The sequence below is a fragment of the Lycium ferocissimum genome, chromosome 2 (assembly GCF_029784015.1).
Source record: "Lycium ferocissimum isolate CSIRO_LF1 chromosome 2, AGI_CSIRO_Lferr_CH_V1, whole genome shotgun sequence".
Taxonomy (NCBI): domain Eukaryota; kingdom Viridiplantae; phylum Streptophyta; class Magnoliopsida; order Solanales; family Solanaceae; genus Lycium; species Lycium ferocissimum.
The window spans coordinates 30545004-30568716 of NC_081343.1; the positions used below are offsets into that span (position 1 = coordinate 30545004).

Consider the following 23713-nt stretch of genomic DNA (forward strand, 5'->3'; position numbering starts at 1 on the left):
CAATTGGGATTTTCGTTAACTAGTGTCTAGCAGTGGCAAGGCCACACTTGGGATTTAGTCTGTTATGTAAAACAATTTTTGAATTACCTTTGACACTAAACTAGAATATTTTGTTTATTGTAAGAGGATTCAACAATTTATATATTGCAAAAAAAAAAAAAAAAAAAAACTACTTTTGCCTTATTTGCACGGTGTAACTTTTTCGACAGAGTGAGTTCAATTGAACCCTCTTGCATTCACCTAGCTTCGCCCCCGTGTCTGAGAGTAGGCAAGTTACAGCCTTCATTCAGCATACTTATGGTTGAGTCAATATATGCTTTGCTCTAATGGAGGAATTCTTGCTCTTTTTTTGGTGGGAAATTGCAGACCAGAAGTCCAATAATGGAGTCTTCATTTTAGCCTACTAGAGGATCTTGACGACAAAAAACCAAGAAATGATCCATATCCAACGCCCAAAGAAGCTGCGACAAAGTGGGGTTAGATGTAACTTTTGTTTTGTTGTAGTATTATATACTCCTATCAAATGGACAAAGAGATCAAGAGTGTGACATATAGAGAAACAAAACTTTTTTTGGTTAAAAAAAGAAGAGTTCGACTTGGGTTTTGCGGTATAATACTCCTAGTAGATGTTTACATTGCAGAGCTTCTATTAGAGGCTGGGCAATGGAAGAGTTAAGTTTTGGGTTTATTACAATAAATACCCTTGTAATATGACTTAAGTTTTTCATACACTTCCTGTATTTTAAAATCAATACTCACACCCTTTATACTATGGAAATCCTAGGCTTGCAAGCCTATGAGGCATATACAAAACTAAGTATATTAAAATATAATTATTAATAAACAAAAAGTCTATCTTGTGTAATGTTAAGATAATTTTGAAGCGGAAGAATAAATAAACGAACTAACAGAAAGTGAAAAATTCTTATATAACAAATATTATAAATGATAAAAATACAGATAACTTACATGTTTAAAGTGTAGTAAAGTTGCTATTAATAACTCTTTCATCAAGCAGGCAATCTGTTTAACATTCCAGGGGATCGAATATAATTTTCTCTCTCTTTTTATTCAGTTATTTTGATTATTTATTGTTTCACCCGGTATTAATTATTATTCGTTGTTTTTCTAAGAAGAATGTTTTCAAAAAACAAAATTGACCAACCGAACAAGAGAAAATTGAAAGAAATGTTTTCCTTCATACCAAACACATCCTAAACCTAAATAAATAAAATCAAGTACTGATCAACAATGTTAATATATAAACAATCATAAATTATGAACTAAAGAACTAATGTCATTATAATTATAACTAATCCTATCAACAATAGCAACTCAAGCAATTTCTACAACTCTTCTTCATCATATTGAAATCTTGAAACTTTCGATGCATTTTAAATTTTCCTACATCATATTGAATGTCCATTTAAAGATATTTGCATGTCATAGAACATCCCATTAGAAATACATCATATTAACACTTATAACATTACATTTCATTAAAGGGGACACAACCTTGACTTTTTAATCCAATTAAGTAAATCTTTTAACAAAATAGCATTTCTCAATAAAATAGAGATGTCAAACTCTTTTCAAAACTAACGTGATAGAATTACGGCTATACTCAAAGGTTACACTAGTCAAGTAACCTTTTAACACCCTATTCCCTGCGGAAATCGGCCCTAACATTATTAGGTTATTATATTTGACACCCCCGTGTCTGAGAGTCCACGCTCTCTGCAGCCTACGGGGATGGAGCCTAGTCGATATCCCTATAGTACCAGCCCATAATAACTCTGACCTATGATTGCCTTGCAAAGAAAATACTGATCTATCATCGGGCCTCGGGTGAACAACGGGCCCCGGGTGATCATCAGGCCCAGGGTGATCATCGGGCCCCGGTGGAACGTTCGGATCCATGAAAGAGTCTAGTCTGTACAAACTAAATTAGTCATTACTCTTGAAATGAAAGAGAAATTATATTAACTAATTAATAATTTTAACTTGGAAAAAAAATATTTACTTATTATCTTGAATACAATATTTATTTTGAATGTATAAAACTTTATTTGATAGTCTTTTCCAGTAATATTTGTTTAAAACTCTATTTTGAATATGTGACATATTTTTAGTTGACCAAATAGTCAACACAAATATGATAAAATTAGACTAAAAGAGTATATTCGTCGACCACATTTTTTTTTTGGTCCTATACATTTTATCGTTAACGTATGTATTTATGAAATTCATAATAATTTTTATTTCCGTGAACATAAATATTAAAAGAAGAACTTTAACTATTCTTTTTTGGATAATCTTTTTTTATTTAACATATATATTCATGCTTTTAAAATAATATAGATTTAACAATTCATAATCATTTACAACTTGTTTGGATAGGTGTTACCTATTGTATTATATTGTGTTGTTAATTTAAACACAATGTTTGCTTTGATTGTTACTTTAATTTTATCGTATTGTATCGTTAAATCCATCGTTACGTAACGAGAAAAGGTCCTATTTTATGTAACGACTGATTTGGTCCTATACATTTTATCTTTAACGTATGTATTTATGAAATTCATAATAATTTTTATTTTCGTGAACATAAATATTAAAAGAAGAACTTTAACTATTCTTTTTTAGATAATCTTTTTTTATTTAACATATATATTCATGCTTTTAAAATAATATAGATTTAACAATTCATAATCATTTACAACTTGTTTGGATGGTTGTTACCTATTGTATTATATTGTATTGTTAGTTTAACTACAATGTTTGCTTTGATTGTTACTTTTATTTTATTGTAGCGTATCGTTAAATCCATCGTTACGTAACGAGGAAAGGTCCTATTTTATGTAACGACTGATTTGGTCCTATACAGTACAACACAATACGATACATTATGAAACAATACATAACAATCATCCAAACAAAGTGTTAACAAAATAATAATTCATTAACAATCAACTTCTTTCAATTCATAATCAATATTTAACAACTAATTCATTCATAATCAATATTTAACAAATAACCAATTAACAATTCATAAATAACTAACAATTCATAAACAATTAACAAATTAACAACTCATAAACATATAACAACTAAACAATTCGTAAACATTTAACAAACTAACAATTCATACGCATTTAACAATTAATGTGAAAAAAAAGGAACAGTGGCAATAGCCACTGCCCAGCGCGATGAAAGCAAAAAAATAAAATAAAATGAAATTTGATTTTTTTTTTTTTTTTGGGAAATTAACGACGATTACATGTAAAATATGCGTACAATATAATGTATATAACAAATTAATAACAAAAGTTCATAGTAGAAAACTTTAATCGAAGATTTTTGTAGAGTTGCGTTAATCGAGTTGTACACCACTTTTTTCCACAATTCGAGCTTAAAATCTTGCTCCTTGACTTGAATATACCAAGAATCTAAACTTTCCCGACGAAAATTAATAAAAAATAATGTATTTTTATGTGAGGACCACGTTGAAATCGCCTCCAATGGCATTTTTGAAATTTTTTAACGCCACTGGAGGGACTAGTGGTGGAGCCGAAGGGGTTATATGGTGGTGTCCTATAGCACAATATTTTACTGCGCTATAGGTGAGAGAAAGTTTGGTTTAGCGCAGTAAAATACTGCGCTAAATCACTTAACGACACTATCATGATTAAGTGCTTTAGCGCAGTAATAAAGGTACTTTTGTGCTAAATTTTTTTTTAGTTATTTTGGTTCACTTAAATTTTTATGGCTTAATACCTAGATGGACCCTTAAACTTGGCAGGTTTTGTAAGATAGGCATATAAACTTACAAGGTGACCAGATAGACACTTAAACTTACTCAAAGTGTATTTTTCAAGTTTTCCAGTTGTTTTGAAAACAAAAACTATATTTTTTAAACACTCACAATTTTCATGGCCAAACAAGCCCTAAATATATCACAAAATATTTTTTTTTAAAATGCAAAAATAAGGCAAATGCATATACATGAGACTATAAATGTGCACTTAAACCAATAAATACTCGCTAATCGCAATTTTACAACTTTCAATTAACTCGGATTTTTTTTTTTACACTTGAATAATTAAAAAACAATAACTTTAACCAATAAAAATCCTTAAAAAAAAAAATTTCAAATTAAGAAAACTGTAAAGCCGAGAAGAAAATCCTTAAAAAAAAGAAATTTCTTAATTTGAAATTTCTTTTTTTAAGAATTTTTATTGGTTAAAGTTATTGTTTTTTAATTATTCAAGTGTAAAAAAAAAAAATCCGAGTTAATTGAAAGCTGCAAAATTGCGATTAGCGAGTATTTATTGGTTTAAGTGCACATTTATAGTCTCATGTATATGCGTTTGCCTTATTTTTGCATTTTAAAAAAAAATATTTTGTGATATATTTAGGGCTTGTTTGGCCATGAAAATTGTGAGTGTTTGAAAATATAGTTTTTGTTTTCAAAACAACTGGAAAACTTGAAAAATACACTTTGAAGTAAGTTTAAGTCATATCTCATTCAACTCTGAAGTTTATATGCCTATCTTACAAAACATGCCAAATTTAAGGGTCCATCTAGGTATTAAGCCAATTTTTATTGAGTCATTTTGGTTCCGGACTCCAACTTTAAGCCTGTGAAGAAAAATGAAAAAAGAGCAATTTGAAGCTTGCTTTCACCTTTTTTTTCCTCTCGCTCCCTCTCTCCATTCTCTCTCTCCTACTATAAACCCCAAGTCCAGCTCCGGCGAGACCCGACCCGACCCGCGCGGCTTTCCGGCTCCGGGGAGACCCAAGGGACCAATGACCCTCTGTAAGTATCTTTAAATTAAACTCAGAGAAGATAAAGTAAAAAACCCTAATCCCCAATTCAGATTTTGTTTTAATTTAAGGTTTATATATCCTAACTCTCATTTAAGGACTAAATTGTGAATAGATATCCCTGTGTAGGTGAATACATGTTTCTTAAGGTTGTACTATAACTTAGTACTAATTTTGGAGATCATGGAGAAAAGGGCTTTTTATTTTTATTCAGGTCATTGATATAATATTCTACTAATGATTTTCAACTGAATCAAGCACACAACGCATTACGTAAAACAGCTGAAAGAACGTTTCTTTTTTTTTTTTTTTTTTTTGATAGCTAAAAATATTATACAAGAACATTTCTTACTATGTGTTTTTTTTGCTGTTGCCTATGATGAAAAAGGAAATGAAACCTTTCATTTGATCTTAGAAGCTATTGCCTATGATGAACATGGATGTTCTGGTCTTTAGTATTTATACAGCGGTGGTGTCTATCAGCCTTCCCATACTTCAGACTATTCTATCGGACCTGCTATCATAATTCTACCCATGTTTTTTTTTTTTTTTGTCTTCTCTGCTGGGTTGTTCTGGTTATTATTAGTAGACGAGCACTAAATCCTACGAGTTGCAGATAAACATAAAACAAAAGAACTGAAAATGTAGATTTAGTGTTTTACCAAATACTGTCCTTTACTGATTGTATGTAAAAGATACTGATATTTTTTTTTTTTTGCAGCAGTCATATTGTTAGTTGTACTCAAAACTAATTTTACTACCAAAAAGAGGGAAGGATAAGAGAAGAAGAAAGAGACAGTGTCTTTAAGAACATTTTGGTTGTTGCTCCTCGATAAGACTTTGGCTTAATACATAGTTTGTCCCTTTAGTTTGTAGTCAAATCCAATTTACACTTTTCAATTTCACGAGAAATCTTTGACACATCAAACTTTTTACCAGGTGTTTTTGATACACATTACCTTCGTGTTTGACCATTTCTTCCACATGTGTATCTCACACGCCAATGGATTTGTCACGCGTGTTTTAACTAAAAAACACTTAAAATGAATAAATGAAAAAGCTAAGGAAAAAAAGAAGAAGAAAAAAGCGCACCACCTTTCTACCATTGGAGCCACCTCCGTTGTCCCTCAATCCATCGTCCACCGCAAAACACTCTTTACAGATTCTACCAGAAAATCATCATCCATATTCAGCCGTGATTTTCTGGTAGATTCTACCAAGAGATAGGTTAGTTTTTATTTTTTTGCTTAGATAAGAAACTATAAGTGGTCCATTCACTCGGCCTTTTTCTGTGTGAAATACGCGCTTGCCATGTAATTAAAGAAGTTATTATTAGACACATTTGGGGAAACATTTGGTTGGTGTGTAAAAGGTTCCTGTGAAACTTGGATGTGTAAAAGGGGTTTGGCCACAAGCTGAGGGGGTAAACTATGAATTACCCCGAAGACTTTTGATAAGTAATGCATGGGTGTTCTAAAATCTTGTGTGATAATTCATATTAGCTGTGTTATGTTTTTGAACCTAGTCTAAGTTGTGATTTAACAACTTGATATCTTGGTAATAGGAAGGGACCAGATAAATGGGAATGTCAGCTGCAAGCTCTGTCAGTGAAGCTATGAAATTGTGCATATTTGATTTGAGAAGGGGACAACATGAAGGGCAGGAGTTGGACAAGATTTTATATTTCTTTCCTGCTGATTTGCCTTTCCCCACCCAACTCTCTGTGATAGGGCTTAGTGAAGGACTCATAACATTTACCAGGTGTGTTGCGATTGGCAATCACATATCTGCACCTGTATCTATGAATGAGTTGAAATTCATGTTTGAAGGACTCTTGCGTAAAGACGGGATATCTAGATTGGTTGTTATGATTTTTATGTTCTTACATTTCTTCTTTCATGCTGTCTCGATAACTGATCTGCAATGTGATTTTAAGTCTGTATTCATGGATATAGCTACAGTTCTTAGTTTTAGGGAGAATTTTGCCTCTGTTCATCTCCTTTTATAAATGGTCATTCTTATCGAAAGGATTCTTCAGCCATATCATTAGGTAGAAAGATAGCTTTTGTGTATTCTCATATTAGAGAAATTAAATATCTTTTTTTTTTAAAAAAAAAAAGAGCTTAAAGGTTGTTCTTAGATTGAAGTTGATTTTCTTAATGAAGAGCAATCGGATCCTGACGTGGATGTGTTATTTTAAGACCAAGAGTGCTTCATCTTGTGTTTATCTTCATTTTCTTGCTCTGAAAGGTAGATGTTCCTTTATATGTGAACTGGGCCATCTGGATGCTGTTGTCAACTTCTTACAGTTGAATGCTAGATGGCTCTTTCATGTGATATGATAATTTTTTTTAAAAAAAAATTCATTGCAGAATATTCTCTCCAGAGGCTCCATGTGAGGTTATAGAAGCAGAGATGCACTCCCATGTTTTCTACGAGGCAGAACGTGATATCTGGATGGTGATGGTATGACCTCTTGTGCTCATATGATCATTTTTCTTTATTCAATTAATGAACTTTTCCTGACATTTCATGTTACCTGTCATGGTTGAAGTTTAAAGATTCTTGGGTGAACTGTATGAAGATAATTCCGCCAATGATCGAGTTGAATAATTGCATGTGGTGATTACTAAAGTGTTTGGGAGATTATATGATGTTGGTCTGTCCTTCTACCTGCTAAACTTTGAAAGTTTGATCAAGTATGGAGGCTGGCTATAATCTCACTGATGTAAGCTTTGCTGGATATAAGTGGAAACGTCCCGCACCATCAGATTTGACAAATGGAATTTGGTTTTGAATTTGAATGATTTGATGGGCTTGTTAAAATCTCTGAATAGTTAATGTAAAAGAAGTCCGTCTTTTAATAAGAACAAAAAAAAAAAAAAAAGAAATCCCACAAGTCCGTCTTTGATTATCTTATTTTACCTGTGATAGCTACTGCCCCTTTGCAATCATGGCTTAGTTGCTTTCGTTATTTTCATTTCCATATCGCTTTGAATTTCATGGCCCTATCTGACCTCTTTTTATGCTTTCTATTGAGCTGAGGGTCTTTCGGAAACAGCCGTCCTACCTTGGTAGGAGTAAGGTCTGTGTACACTCTACCCTCCCCAGACCCCACGTTGTGGGATTTCACTGGGTGGTTGTTGTTGTAAGTCCGTCTTTTAATATTTGCTGCAGTACCATCTTGGTACTGTTTCTAAATAAAACTTTACCTTATCCAACAAAAAGGAAAAAAATGACGCTACAGGCTGACTTGCTTCTTGGATTTTTCCTTGCCCATACTTGTATAGTTTTACTTATGAACAGTTCCAGGACTGCCACATGCAGTGAACTAAAAGCCTAGAAGAGTGGGGACTAGATTAGGAAAAATGAAAAGAGAAATGGTAACTCAAGAGGAAATTTCTTTCCATAATACTGCTGTTTGATGTCTAAATAAACTGCATTTTCAAAATAAGAAGTCTAAATAAACTGCCAAACATCATAGTTGCCAATTTCCTCATGTTTTATTTCCATTGCAGAAGAAATTTATTATGCTTTATAACTTTTCTGTTATATATTTGCTTTTCTGGTGATATTAGGTGGTGGAAAAAAGTGAGTCAGAAGCCATATGGCGGACTGCTGCTTTACGAAATGTTCTTAAAGAAGTTCACTCTCTCTTTGTGATGTTTCATGGGTCCATAAGAGCATTACTTGATAGAGAACCGAGTGGAGGGCTTACCCGGACGCATTTGTATTATTTCATTATGGATTATTTAAGTGGTGAGGCATCATTAGATACCTTGAAAATTTGCATCTCTCTTTTATAAGAAAATATTCTTGTTCAAATTATTTCATTGCAAGTCATGATTGTCAGCATTTGAAAAGCGGCCTTCATTGGAATTTTGCTGCTGGGGTAATACTGTAGCTTCTGTGTCTAATAATTCCATTTCAGTTTGTGCAATTTGAACATTAGACTGCCTTTTGAATGCTTCACCTATTAATTTTCTCCATGGCAGATTTTCTTTCTGGGAAGAAGCTTCACTTGCCAAATTTCCGTGACTCTTTGAAGGAACGTGGAATGGTGCAGATGTTGACTATTGGGAGGGAAGCAGCACTTGAAGTTCAGGTTTGTCGTTATCAGTTTATTAAAAACACTGAAATTGTTGAAGTCCAGGCCATACTGGGATGAAAAGATAAATTAGTGGATTCATTTGTTTTGCTGGATGTATTCATTATATTTCTCAGCTCTACGTGTCTGCTGTGCTCTTCTTGTTGGCAAAAATTGATCAGGTTTGTGCAGTTGCTTAGCTTTGCCCTAGTTAGGAGCAAGTTTTGACTTCTCTGCTCTAATCTAAGACACCATAAGCTCACACTTTTCACATGGTAGCTTCTGCCAAATGGTCGTGGCATCTTGATGTCAAAGAAAATCCCAGCTACTATCTTTTTAGAAATCAGTCATGATGTAATTATGTGAAACACTTGGCGCTGTTTTATTTTCTGAATGATGTAATAAAGATATAAGTGTGTTATCCTGTCCATACTTGATTGCCATTAGATCTTCATTGCTTTAATGGAATTCACTTTCGAGGAATGAAAGAAGAATTTGGTTGCCCACATGTAGTTGGAGGAATAGTTCTAGAAACTCCAAAGTCTCGGCATATCAAACATCTCGTTGACTTGCTTTATTTTCCACCTTTAGCATATACACTATCGCCTCATTGTCATTATTAGAAAATATATGTTTAGAGCTTCAAAGGTTTGCAGTTACCAGTTTCAAAAAAAAAAAAAAAAAAAAAAAAAAAGCTTCAAAGGTAAAACTTTAACTAATAACATCTTTAATGATGAACAGCTGTATTTAATCGTCTCTCCATCTCCCTCCTCCTCTCTTTTGTAAAGATAACGGTGTGAAGTAATATTAAAATCGAGCTGGGAATATGTGGTAAGAGTGAAATTAGATAATGCATTATTATCTCATTAGTTTCTTTTTTATTCTTTAATCCATATTCTGATTATGAGTATTCATGTTTAATCTTGGATATATTATTCGTATCATCACACTTCTGCTTTGGCTTTTACTTATTGCAATAGCGGTGGACATACTTGTGACTGGGCTTTCGATACCAATAGATTTCCTTCCAAAATTTTTATGATCTACTATAACCCCCACCCACAAAAAAAAAAAAAAAAAAAATAAAGGAATACGAGTGTATCTACAACATGCCCAGTGTAATCCCACAAGTGGGATTTGGGGAAGGTAGAGTCTAACGCAGACCTTACCCCTACCTTGGCAGGTAGACAGGCTGTTTCCGAACATGAGTGTATCAACCAATAAGAATTAAAGAGAAGGATGTTACTTAATATGTGGCTTTACTGATGATTTGAACTCTATTTTTTATGTCCCCTTTTGATTGAGGTGTATGAAATCCAATGCCTGAATGTAGATTTTTTGTTATCAAGGCTAACGTTATTGTGCAGATGCCATCATCTTTTGGTCTATTGTCATTCTAACTACAGTTTCTTGCTTTTGGCATTCACAGTCACTTGTAAGGGTGCTAGAATCATGTGCTGGCTGCACACAGAGCTACTCACTGATCATGTTCCAGGACTTGCTGGTGTCAACAACTCTTGCTCCTGTAGGCTTCTCTCTCTCTCATTTTCACTTGAACTTTCCCTCTTTTTACTTTTAGTTAGACCTGGCAGTTGGATCGGGTTAGCCCAGGAAACTGGCCCAGAAAATATAGGCCCAGGAAGGTTAACTGGCCTGGCTAGTCCAGGCCTAAATGCTAGGCTTGGGACAGTGTCAGGACTTTTAGCACATGAATTGGCTCAAACAGGGGCCTACTTCCAAATACAGCAGGGAAAAGAACACTACCAATCAAAACATAAAAATAAAAACTAAAACTAGTGATTCCAGTTTATACCGTTGCATCTGTACAGGGACAAATGAGCTTACTCTCGGAGAATATATCAGAGGTTCTTGTTCACTTATAAGGTTGGGTTAAAGCTCAACTAAGAAGTTAAGTGGTCAAAAATGATTCAAAGACGAAAGAACGAAATATATCTGAACATGAATAAGCTATCTCACTATATTAGATTGGGATTTCTTTTGTTAAATTTTTGTTTATGAAATGAATGTTTATTTTATTTTATTTGTACTTTTTGTTAAATCTAATAGCTACTGTTAATTTAACTTATTGTTCCACAAGTATTTCTTGTTTTAATTTACGAACTATTAAACAAATAAACAAATACAATGTTACGTTTGCGTTTTTCAATATTATTGTTGTTTAATTTTAGAAGTTACATTTTACATTCTTCAAAATAATTATTGCCAAATTCTATTTAAATAAATACAATGTTAAAAGTTTAAATAAACCCCGGCCCAGCCCATCAAGAACCGGTACAACCGGTTAGTAGTCCTGATCCGTGGCCGTACCCAAACCCTAAGAAATTTAACCGACCCAGCCCGGCTAAGTTGAAACCAGCTTGGGCTGGTTCAAGCCTGGCTAGTCCCAACTTAACTAGGTGATCCTATGCCAGTTCCCAGATCTTTGGTAACTTTGTTATAGAAGCAGTTGCAATTCAAAACCAATAATTCTGCATTGACAAACTACCTATGCGGGATCCTTCAATCTAACCATGAATGGTAACTATTTACCTTTTCAGGATGACTTGATTAACCTATTCACATATACTGTCATGAGGCTGACCCCAAATGCTCTGTCTGCTGGAGCTAGCTCCTGGTCCTATTTACGCAAGGGGAGCACTACTTCTAATGCTTCTGGGTCTTTATTGACAAGCTCTACCTCTGTTCTGGACCGGTACTACAGCTCACGGGATACTTCTCCAGTTGGAGTTCGTAGCTATCAGGTTGTTAGGCCCTTACAGCATGAGAAATGGTCTAAAGGGAAGGATGGATTCCTTGTTACTGATATTTGGGGCACAGAAGTTGGCAGCTTGAGTCCTAGCAGTCCAACAATTTGGCTCAAGCAAACAGAGGAGAGGATGTATCTTTGTGCTTTTCAGCATAGGAGCCTCACCATAATACTTTTCATTCCTGTCACATCTGTACACAATGGGGAGCAAGGGTTATCAGTGGTGAAGCATCAGATTCTGGAGAATGTAAGTTGATACAACAAATGGTTTTATTTTCTTGAAAATAAATTGGTCCATATTTAACTTGCTACTTGTTGTAGGCTGTTTCTTTTGACCTACACTGACTTCCAAATTAGGAACGCTTTGTTTAGGACATCATTCTGTGAACTTTATCTTATATCTTAAAGGCTAAAGCTATTCTATGACTTCTTTTGAAACATTAAAAAGAGAGAACTCAGTGATTATAAACTTTTCGTTTTAATTTTACATTTGCTGTGGATAATGATTAAGAAGTCTAGTATCTGCCTGGTTCTTGTTGATTTTCTGCATTCAGTTAACGACTTAATGTTAGCAATGGTGAATGTGAGAAGAAAGTAATTGCATAAAGTCGCTATGGTGGGCCAGTTAGCAGCTTGGACCTTTTTATGCCTCACGCTTCCTATATAAGGAGGAAGGTGTCTCTATTTCCTCTTCTTTTGTTGGGAGTATATAGAAGGATAGATGGTTAACAAGGGTGGAGGATGTTGGAGTAGTTGCTGACAAGTAAATGGGCAATAATCCTAATTTATCTGGCAGCAGAATGGAAAATCAAGGAAATAAAAGTTTATTGTACTGTTGCAGTTGGGATGAACGGAGAAATGGAAAATGCCATTCTCTTATGAGCAGGAAAAGAGGAACTCTTTTCAGTTTACATTGGCAATACACTAAAAGTTTTCCTTCATGGAGATCTATAGCAACTCAGAGGCCTGTGTATCTCATGGAAGTTTTAACTGTCATGGACAGTAAATTGTCTCACCAATTCTTCATTTTTGTTTCAGTATGTGCAATCTTGCATTTTGTTATAGGGTTCAGTCTGACACATGAGGTCAATCTGACTGCAAATATAAAATGGCAGGAAATTTGTAATATGTCCTTGTCAAAATTAAAGTTACACTAGTATAAATCATTCTGATGTAATTTTTATTGGTTATTAATTCAACTCTTTGGTGTACAAAAGCTAGAGTCAGTCGTAGACATTCTGTATCCCATGCTTTTTCTCTCGTGAATTCTTTTGACTTGGAAGGGATAGAACTCTTTGTCTCATGTGTATATTTTATTTAGTTAGACAACTGTAATAGTATCAACTTAATTGTATTCTAAACTTGAACATTTCCTCACTAACAAGCTCACTGTATTGGGTCCTGGGTTTCCTTTCCTTGGTTGTTTACGTGCCCTTAGTTGAAAAATACATATCCCATCTGTATATGTTCTCTAGGTTTTACTAGACTTCTTAGAAGACTTAAAATAGTGGCTCGTAGTGGTTACGAGCGAAGATAGTTTTGGTTTGACTCCTCATAAGTCGAGTGAGCACTAGTAAGATAATCACTCGATGCAAGAAGATTCTGCAAAGTTCCTTGAAAGGAAAAACAGAAAACAAATATACGAGCTCAAAATGAAAATAACTGAAATAAATATCAACCATAGTGCTTTTATCAAGATTATGTTTCTTTGTGTTCTTGGTGCGTTTTCCGTACCATTTTCATTTGCTGAATATACTCTCTGCTTTTGAGATTAATACTTAATAGTCCTTTCGCGAGCATACTTGTGATATATGGAATTATTATCTTGGTTAGTTTATGACATATCTTGTAATTTTAGGCATCATCCAAGATATTCAAAGTTGAAGAGAAACTATCCCGAGGATGGGGTGGCGAGAATGCATATCATGTGAGTGGTTACCGCTACTTACTTGTGGATGGTGATAGATGCATCTCTCGGGCATCTCCACCTGGAAAAGTAACAACTCTTACAAAGGTTAGATCACTGCCCTTTTCCTTCTTTTGGTTGTCCAAGCTTTCATTTTATTTCAAGCCACCTATTATAATAATTGTTTTCTTTGTTCTTTTGACTATATGTCGGAAGTTCAAGTGTGTGCCTATTTAATAGGCATGTGAAAATAGTAAAGAAGCTAAAGGTTATTTGTTGTCTCTAATTCTGGCAGCTCTTGCTCCTTAACTCTGTTAACATTTTGTCACATTGTATGGGTACTGCAACATACTTGTTGCCGACAGATATAACACCGTCTCTTTAATATAACTTTCTGACGTTTTTCCTTATTGCTTGAAGGCCTCTTTTACTTTACATTTACATGGTGACCTGTTTCTTGTTAAGTTCACAAACATTTGCTTAATGAGTGTTAATTGTGAATTGGTTATGTTCTTTTCTCGCGGAATGATATAGCCATAGTAATCAGGTTGTGTACTGTAAAATTAGATTTGACAGTTACTCTAAAAAATCTGATAATGCGTGCAGGATTCTTTAGTTGCAATGAGTAAGCTCCGAGAAGAGGTTGACTTAGAAAAGAGCAGAGCCAAATGTGATGGCTCTGACTGCGAGAAAGACCAAGAAATATGCATTAGAGCAAAAAATGGTGCTTGGGTGATTTCTCGGTTGACACGAGGGAAGGAGCTTTACATGGTACTTGAGAAAGCCAATGAAACCCTTCTTTACACCTCTGATGCTGTTGAAAAGTTCAGTGACAGGTAAAATTTCCCGGGGAAGGTCCAAGCCAAAAGTATATTTACTGAAAATTTCACTTCTAACGATGAATTACTTTTGAAATCATAAGGATTCTTAAACCTACATGTGCCTCAAAATGTCCTCTTTGAATTCCTTGTTTTCTTACGTTTCCAATAGGATTTAACTTATATATAACTGACCCTGAAAAAATTGTATTTTAACCCATTGTAGCAAGTTAACCTGCCTTATTTTCAGGTTACTAATTTGATTGAAAATTCTTTTGGACTCAGTGTATAGAAGTTAAAACGCTTTCCAGTAACCCTATCACCCTCTTCCGCATTTTGATGGGTGATTCAGTGGTATTATAACCTTCTTTGGAGTATGGTTAGTCTCATGTTAACTTTCTTAAATTGTACAGGTATTGCAGTGGCGTTTTTTCTTTGTAATAGGAAAACCAGTTTTTGGTTTTTGCCGAGACACGCGAATACACAGGAAATCTATAGCTATTATTTTGTTGTTAGTCCAAATGTGTGTACTGTTTATAAGTAAATACACCTCTCTGTTCCCTTTGGAATATTTGAATCACTTGTATAATGATGCATTTTTTCTCCCTGTAATTTCAAGTAACAATTTGTAACCCAGTTGAGTCTTCGCTGGTCTCTTGAAATAGGAGAAATGTGAAGAAGAAAAGAAAAGAATGTGGTTGTCTGTTTAAGAATTGTCAACTGCCTGAACACATAAAGTAGACCCATTAGCAGGTGGGGTTTCTCCGGTAATAGTCTAATTGATATTTGATTTATTGTAGAGATTTAAGTTAATTTAATTTACATATTAAATTAGTGGTAATTAAAGTAGCACGAAAGGCCTTGTAGCTTTGTTAAATGAAGTTGGAGTCCGGAGCCAAAATGGCATATTTTCACAGCAATTAGACCAAAATAGGCTGTCTTTTTTTTTTTTTTATACCCAAATGGGTATTTCGTTGATCATTCAACGAAATACCCCCGCCATCGTTCATAGCAAACAACTCTTTTTTTTTTTTTTTTTTTTTTTTTGCTATTTCGTGGATTGTTCCACGAAAATAGCTTTTTTTTTTTTTTTTTGCATTTCGTGAAATAATCCACGAAATAGCTTTTTTTTTTTTTTTTTTTTAATTTCGTGAAAAAAATGTTTTTTTTTTTTTACATATCATGACACAATCCACGAAATAGATATTTTTTTAATTTTATTTCGTGAATAAAAAAAGAAATAGGAAATTATAATTTTTTTTTATTTTTGCATTTTGTGTATTAAAAAACGAAATAGGCTAAAAATTTTTCTAATTTCGTTCGTATAAAAAGGAAATTGGAAAATATATATATATATATATATATATTATTTCGTGTATTAATGAAGGAGATTGATTTGTTTTTTTATTTTTTTTGCATTTCGTAATCTAATGAACGAAATAGGTTTTTTTTTTTTTTTTTTTTTTTTGTATTTAGTGAATAAAAAACGAAATAGGGACGAAATGCAAAAAAAAATTAAAAAAAAAAGCTATTTCGTGGAACAATCCACGAAATAGCAAAAAAAAAAAAAAAAAAAAAAAGAGTTGCTGCTATGAACAGTAACTGGGGGTATTTCGTTGAATGATCAACGAAATACCCATTTGGGTATAAAAAAAAAAAAAGACCGCCTATTTTGGTCTAATTGCTGTAAAAATATGCCATTTTGGCTCCGGACTCAATGAAGTTGGAGCGAACGATGAAAGACCAGGTTTCAGTTCCAATTGAGACTAACATGTGAACACCCCAACCACCACCAACAACATATCATGTGTAATCCCAGTATCCCACGAGTGGGGAATGTGAACATCCCCATTGTTTAAAAACTTTGGTGATACAAAAAAAATATTACTAAGATTTTAGAAGTAATTTAATAGAAAACACACATCTCCAAAAGTCAACCTAATGATCGAAACATCACAACCCATAATAGAGTTACTTGAACCCTGTTAATTTGGTTTTTTATTTGCGAGGATAATTTCAGGAATCTTTTTCAAGTTTTACTTTATAGCACTAACCTTTTGGGAGTGTAAATTGTTATCATCATTGTTTTAAATAACATAATATAGGGAAAAGGGTAAAAAATATCCCTCTATTTTGTTTTAATGGTTAAAAATATCATCAGTTACAGTTTTGAGTCATTTATGATCTTGCCGTTATGAAAGTGAACAAATATACCCTTCATTTGACGAAAATTCCCAAATTAATTCAAATAATCCGATTTTACAAAAAATAACCCGATTCCTATTTTACCCGCCCCCATCCACCTCGTAAAATAACCCATTCTTTTTTCTCTCCCATATTTTCTCCTCCTCCGGCGAATTCCATCCCCGACCAACCACTTCTCCTATTCCCTCCCTCTTTCTTGATTTTATATCCCGTTTTAGAAATTTGGGCAAAGCAGCCATCTTTGGCGAACCACGAAATCAATAAACCATTTTTAATATAAATATTCTCGATGTAACATGGGCTTGAGGTTGATCATCAAACAGAAATTCAAAAGAGGAGTTAACTGAAATCAGATAAATTTAATTCGAAGGCACAATATGCACACCTGCAGCAATCAACAGTTGATTACCACAAAAAGTGTCCACAGATGTGACAAAGGATGAGTTTGTGTGTATGTATTTCAACATAAAAAGCCAATTCAGAATCATAAACCCATTAAAACTTTCGCCGGAGATGGCTGCTTTGCCAAAATTTCTGAAACGGGATATAAAATCAAGAAAGCGGAAGGGATGGGAGAAGTGGTTGGTTGGAGATGGAGTTCGCCGGAGGAGAAGAAAATATGGGAGAGAAGGAAGAATGAGTAATTTTAGGAGGTGAGTCTGGGCGAGTAAAATAGGGGAGCGGGTTATTTTTTATGAAATCGGATTATTTGAATTAATTTGGAATTTCCGTCAAATGAAGGATATATTTGTTAACTTTCATAACTGCAGGGGCATAAATGACCCAAAATTATAATGAAGGATATTTTTAGCCATTAAAACAAAGTAAAAGGTGTTATAAATATTATTATAATATTGTGATGTCTATCTTTAGAAGGTATTTTAGGGTTTGTGACTTTGGCACCAAGTTAATTCTCTTCTATAAATAGAGATGTTCTCTTCATTGTATTTAATCCCTAACAAGAGAAATAAAAGAATTCCTCTCTTCTCTCTTTCCCTATAATTTTCTTCTTACTTGCTTTGTTATTTTATAACACGTTATCAGCACGAGATTTTGCCTTGAGCATATTTTTAAAAGGTCAAAGGTACGTGTTCTATAAATCCACCTACTTAACAGTGGTATCATATTGATTTCTCAACCTTGTGGATAGTTGCGGTTGAATTGCAAATCTTAATTTCAATATATGAAACTTATCAATAAGTATGCCGAATTAATTAAATATGGGTCCTTGAATTCACACATAGCTTGAAGCTCTTTTATGAATGTTGATGTTTACACATATACTGTTTAACCATGCTGATCCTAATGATTAGTTCCTGTATATTGAGATTTAGAAAGAACTGTTCAGTTTTCTTTTTTATAATACAATCAATCAATGTCTTGAATATGTTTAGAACGACTTTTATATTTGGAGTATCAGCAGGGTTTGTCACTTCGTATGATAATTTTTGTTATCCATTTAATATTTTACTGAGTTTGCAACCATCGGAATCGGCAATATTTTCATAGGTTTGCCATGATTATCATAGACATATTTTTTATATTATATGTATATCTCGATCTGCTCCTGAAGTAGCAGTATTTTAAAAGTGGCTATTAAACATCATAATTTGACATGGTTAAACCACGTTCAGATGATTATGTATCATTCCCGAAGAATGAGAATATTTGACAAATGTTACAAATACAGATCCATTCCCTGAAGTGAATGTGATGATATTTAATAAAGATTATAAATACGGACATGCTCTTGGCTGTGAATATATCAAGCCTCAGCTCCAGAAGAGGTAGAATAATTGAGAAAAAAAATATTCTATGATTTACTCCCGAAGTAATAAACTTAGAAATTTGCTCCTGAAGTAGCAAACTCAGAAATCTGCTCCCGAAGTAGCAAATTTTGAACTCTACTGTTGTCTTTACATGTCCATTTAATTATTGTTCATTCATGACACCAGCAGTGTCTAACTAAAATTTCTTTAATGATACTAGCAGTACCTAAGCAATATTTGGTAGCACAAAATTAATGATCAAGGTCTCTTGAAGAGCCTAGTTGTTCGTCTACAAGGATCATGACACCAGTAGTGTCCAAACAATATGTGATTACGCAAAATAAATTAAAGGCTCCAGAAGAGCTTATATAGTATTATGTCATTCGTTTTAGATTGTAATATACGAAGGCGTTCTGATCGAAACACAAGTTGTAGTAAACCCGAAGTTTACTAAAGTAAATAGCTATCATATTGAAGATATAAATGATTGGAGGATTAAAAATCTTCAAAATCAGAGTAGGTAAGGAAGTATCTATGTGAAAGGTTACACGCCTTATTCTCCAAATTGTACTACAGATATAAGCATGATGAAATCACATGTTACGATAACCAGAAGTTTATCGATGCGAAAAAGAATTCATGTCATAGTAAACCAGAAGTTTACTAAAACATATAGCACATGGTATGATAAACCTGAAGTTTACTAGTATAAATAATTTATTAGTCGGCATGAGCGGTTGGAGATCCCTATTCAAATTTGATGTGCAGATTGAGTATTTGACATATATTGAAGAATTAGAAGATTCTTCAAGAATTTATTTTTGTTGCTTGTTCTCATGATAAGTTGAAATACTGGCTAATATTGGGATAAAATTCTTTAAATTCTGAAAAAATATAAAAGGTGAATATGGGCCCGTTCACCTATTATGTGATGTCTCAAATAGATGCATCGATAAGACAGTCACATGTGTGTTTATTGTCAACCTGCAGTTTGACATATGCAAAGTTACTTGCTCAAAATAATTGAGTTGAGAGCACAATTTTCAGATTATGTAATCAAGATAATTCATCTTGTTAATGCTGGTTTATATTCAAGCTGGTTTGGCGTTGAATGCCTCCGATAAATAGCTAAACCATTGTTTATGAGAACAAAGCTTTATGTGCTGGTCTGAGATATGATATATGGTATACAACATCACTTGTATGCTTCAGGCCAATAAATTATGATAAATTCTCCCCTCACAATTGGTTCAGGGTTAGGAACCAGATGTTTCCATCTAACAGTTTTTTGTGTGTGGTATACGATTAATTAATCTACCATGATGCATAAAGATGGATTCCCCCAAAGAAAATGGGATGTATGTTAGTTTTTCTAACATAAGGGGGAGAGAATAAAGGCTGAGGAATATGTTATGAATTATATATCATTAGTATGATCCTCATTCAAAAAGATAATTCAACTCAAATGCTAGAAGCATTCGCTGACCCAAAATTAATTTCTAACTTCAGCTGCAAAAGGCTCCTATTAAATTCATGTCCCTGAAGGACAAAGTCTAAAGCATGCATGAAGCGTAGTAGATTAATCGGTTCCAAACGCAATAATCACTGAAAAGAAAGAGGAGCAAATGATTAATGATTATTATATGGAGGCAATGTGCTCTTGAAGAGCCTGCGACATACCACTTTATGAAACCTCATGAGAGGTTAGGTACCTAAAAATAATAGGAGTGATGATATCTCAATAAGTTATGTCACATTGTGAACCGATACAAATGATATATCGTCGACGATATCTTTGGTACAATATAGTGCAATATTGTAAAAGATTATAAGGATCTGAATTCTACGTATATAAAGCATGCTAACGTAGAAATTATTATCGAGTGAAATGACGCACCTTGGTTAGCGTAAAGCTTATTGGACCTGCTGTCCGGACATCAGAAGATGTCACATATTTAAATAGAAATAGATGTTGTCACAGCCTATATGAATTACTTGACAAAATTATATGAAAATTCCTGAAGAATTTTTAATGCCTGAAGCATATACAAGTTGTAGAAATTTGTTCATAATTCTCATATGAATTAAGTGAAGCAAGGTGAATGCGATTTTATCACCTTAATGAATATTTACTGACTAAGGGCACAAATGACTCTATTTATCCTTATGACTTTGCGAAAATCAAAATTTGTCATATTGTTGGTGCAAGTTGATTACTTGAATATTATTGAAACTCTTGAAGAGTTCTCAAAAGCAATTTATTATCTCATTTGAAAGAAGTTGAAATGAGAAACTTGCAGAATTTTTTGGTCCTGAAGTGCCATATCTTTATGCAATTGATGCATTTATATATTTTGCTATGACTATGATGGATTATGGTCGTACGATGTTGTTTTATATGACAGTCAAAGTATGTAAAGATAACATTTATTTATAAAGCAATTCAGGAATGCACTTGGAGTGATTTCAACAATATTGTATGCTGATGCAACTCTATCCAAAGACTGAAGATGTGACCACATACATATCCCAACTAAAGAGTGGATTCATAAAAGGATAAAGCTTATTTCACAAAAGTTGTTCTTCACACACAAGCTCCAGAAGTATGGTGATATCAACGTGCAAGAGATTTGTTCGAGCGATAATATGGCTGATTTATTCACCAAGTCTCTACAAACTACAACTTTCAAGAAGATGGTGCACAAGATTGGAATGCGAAAATTCAAGTTTTAGAGTGATGTACCCATCAGGGGGTGTTAATACGTGTTGTACTCTTTTTTCCTTAGCCAAGATTTTGTCCCAATTGGGTTTTCCTTGCAAGGTTTTTAATGAGGCAACCAAATGGCGTATTATTAGAAATATGTACTCTTTTTCCTTCACTAGAATTCTTCCCCTTTGGATTTTTTCTAGTAAGGTTTTAATGAGACATATTATCTATCGAAATAGACATCAAGGGGGAGTGTTATAAATATTATAATATTGTGATGTCTATCTTTAGAAGAGATTTTAGGGTTTGTGACTTTGGCACCAAGTCAATTCTCTTCTATAAATAGAGATGTTCTCTTCATTGTATTTAATCCCTAACAAGAGAAATAAAAGAATTCCTCTCTTCTCTCTTTCCCTATAATATTCTTCTTACTTGCTTTATTATTTTATAACAAAAGGATATTTTTGACCTTTTTCCTATAATATATCTATTTATTTTTTTTGGGTACAATATGATCTATTGCTATAGCCAAGAAAATATATGTACGCATACATTTTAGAGATCTACTCCTATGATTTCAAGTACTTTTTGATAATGCATTAGATAAAAATCAATGCGTTTACCACTTATAAAACTCATAAATAAATATCATTTTTTTGCACGGATTTCCCTTCAAAAGTGCTGGTCTTTAATTTTTGCCCTTCAAATTGCTGGTCTTTAATGTTTGCCCTTCACTTAAAAAAAAATGACTGAAAATATCTCGAATTTTTTTGTTCGAATCCCGCTCAGTAAGAAAAAAACAATTTCGCAAGGCCAGCTGGAATTCTACAAAAGGCCTAACTCTTGTCCGAATAGGCCTAATTTTACAACGAAACTTTGCTTTGTGATTTTTTTTTTTTGACAGACTCGAAATTCGAATCCAGAACCTCAAGATATTTATGCAAAGGACAAAAATTAAAGATTAGCAATTTTGAGGGGCAAAAATTAAAGACCACCCCTAATAAGGGAAATCGTGCAAATTGCCCATTAAATATTGAACAGGACAAAAGGAATAAGACGGTCTCGATATAGCATCAAGATCCACAAAATAAGAATATTTAATTTGGTGAGGCAACAACATGAAATTTGAAGAAAAATAGCTAATTTGCTTTCTTTTGTAGAGAAGATAGTTGATCGCTAACTGCACAGAAGATTGAAGAAGAGGATGAAGAATGTGGAACAAAACCAGTATTTGCAGAGTAGAGAGGACTTTCCAGCCAAAGAATTTAAGCTTTTTCGCTTAAAGAATTTACTAAACAAAAGAGTATATTGTTAGGAAAAGTTAGTTAACTTGTAATTTTTTTGCATTAATGATAAATATGTCAGACGGTGCTAAAGGTAGGCAAGGGGATAATTCTCCTCGCAAATAAAAAAAGATGATCCTATTTGTTATTGTTGGACATGGTCTGTGTTCATATTTGTTGAAGAAGACAAGAAATTCATCATCCTTGTGCATATCGAAGTCAACATCTGTTCCATTCTCTCACTCAGTTAATTTTACCACTATTGGGCCTTTGGTTCTGGACAGACCAAGATATAGAGAAAAAGGCCCACCATCGTTGTTCACCCACATAAACAAATATAGATATTTCCTCGCTTTAGATTCATACACGTATATACATTCTAGTAGATTCCTATTTCTTGTACAAGGAATAAAAGTTAGTTATATGCCAGCAAATTGTATAGGACAGCTGGATTAGAATAGTACAACCTTATCTTCTTTTTGTTTTGTATATATATTGGTACAGTGAATACAAAATAGACAGACAGAAAATTTCTTCATATATTTCCTTGTTTTTCCTACATGGTATCAGAGCTTTAGGTGCTCTTCTCTAATCTTCTGCTCCTATTCATTTTTCAATCTTCACCACAATAGTGAATTCAGATGACACGGAATTGACCTAAACAAACATCAAAATCAATCCTGTATATGACCATTCTAGTCCCTTTTACCTTCACCCATCAGATTCACCAGGGATGTTGTTAGTCAACTCCTTGTTTGATGGAAAGGGATATGCAGGTTGGAGTAAAGCTTTTATTATAGCTTTATCAGCTAAGAACAAGCTGGGAATGATTGATGGCACAGTTGAGATGCCTGATGCTTCAGATCCAGATTACAAAATATGGACCAGGTGTAATGACATGGTTATTTCCTGGATTCTCAACTCTCTTTCAAAAGACATTGCTGAATCTGTCCTTTACTCCAAAACTGCAAGAGAAATTTGGAAAGAGTTAGCAACAAGGTTTGGACAGTGTAATGGTGCTCAACTTTATCAACTTCAAAAAGAACTTTCAGATGCAGTGCAAGGGACTTGTATATTGCAGGTTATTTCACTAAGGTTAAGAAAATATGGGATGAGCTTAATGCTCTTATTACTTTTGATCATTGTTCTTGCAAATGTATTTGTGGTGGGAAGGTTAAGACTATCAAATCCCATCAGGATGGGAGACTGATTGAGTTCCTAATGGGACTGAACAACAGTTATTCCAGTGTTAAGAGCACCATCCTGATGATGGATCCCTTACCCACTGTGGGATCTGCCTATTCTTTGCTTATTCAAGAAGAGAAACAAAGAGAGGTACATATG

The 23713-nt window shown here is 33.6% G+C and overlaps 1 protein-coding gene across 3 annotated transcripts; it reads left to right on the top strand.

The window, feature by feature from the left end:
- The first annotated feature begins 4660 nt into the window (after nucleotides 1-4660).
- LOC132034697 (vacuolar fusion protein CCZ1 homolog B-like) lies at nucleotides 4661-15118 on the top strand. Of its 3 annotated transcripts, none has more exons than XM_059425070.1 (11): nucleotides 4661-4819; nucleotides 6392-6588; nucleotides 7200-7293; nucleotides 8406-8586; nucleotides 8681-8719; nucleotides 8823-8932; nucleotides 10344-10439; nucleotides 11473-11928; nucleotides 13540-13695; nucleotides 14194-14423; nucleotides 14819-15118. In XM_059425070.1, exons 2-11 carry the CDS (start codon nucleotides 6407-6409, stop codon nucleotides 14844-14846), a joined length of 1572 nt encoding a protein of 523 aa, XP_059281053.1. In that variant the 5' UTR covers nucleotides 4661-4819; nucleotides 6392-6406; the 3' UTR covers nucleotides 14847-15118. The 3 variants fall into 3 exon arrangements, with proteins under 3 accessions (XP_059281053.1, XP_059281064.1, XP_059281058.1); XM_059425075.1 differs by having other exon boundaries at nucleotides 4668-4819; nucleotides 6396-6588; XM_059425081.1 differs by lacking the exon at nucleotides 8681-8719.
- Nucleotides 15119-23713: the final 8595 nt, after the last annotated feature.

What these genes read in the sequence shown, in the direction of transcription:
- LOC132034697 (XM_059425070.1), top strand. Translation starts at nt 6,407, where the DNA reads ATGGGAATGTCAGCTGCAAGCTCTGTCAGTGAAGCTATGAAATTGTGC. An exon ending in ATTGGAATTTTGCTGCTGGG is followed by an intron (nt 8,720 to 8,822) that starts GTAATACTGTAG and finishes TCTCCATGGCAG; the next exon opens with ATTTTCTTTCTGGGAAGAAG. An exon ending in AAGTAACAACTCTTACAAAG is followed by an intron (nt 13,696 to 14,193) that starts GTTAGATCACTG and finishes TAATGCGTGCAG; the next exon opens with GATTCTTTAGTTGCAATGAG.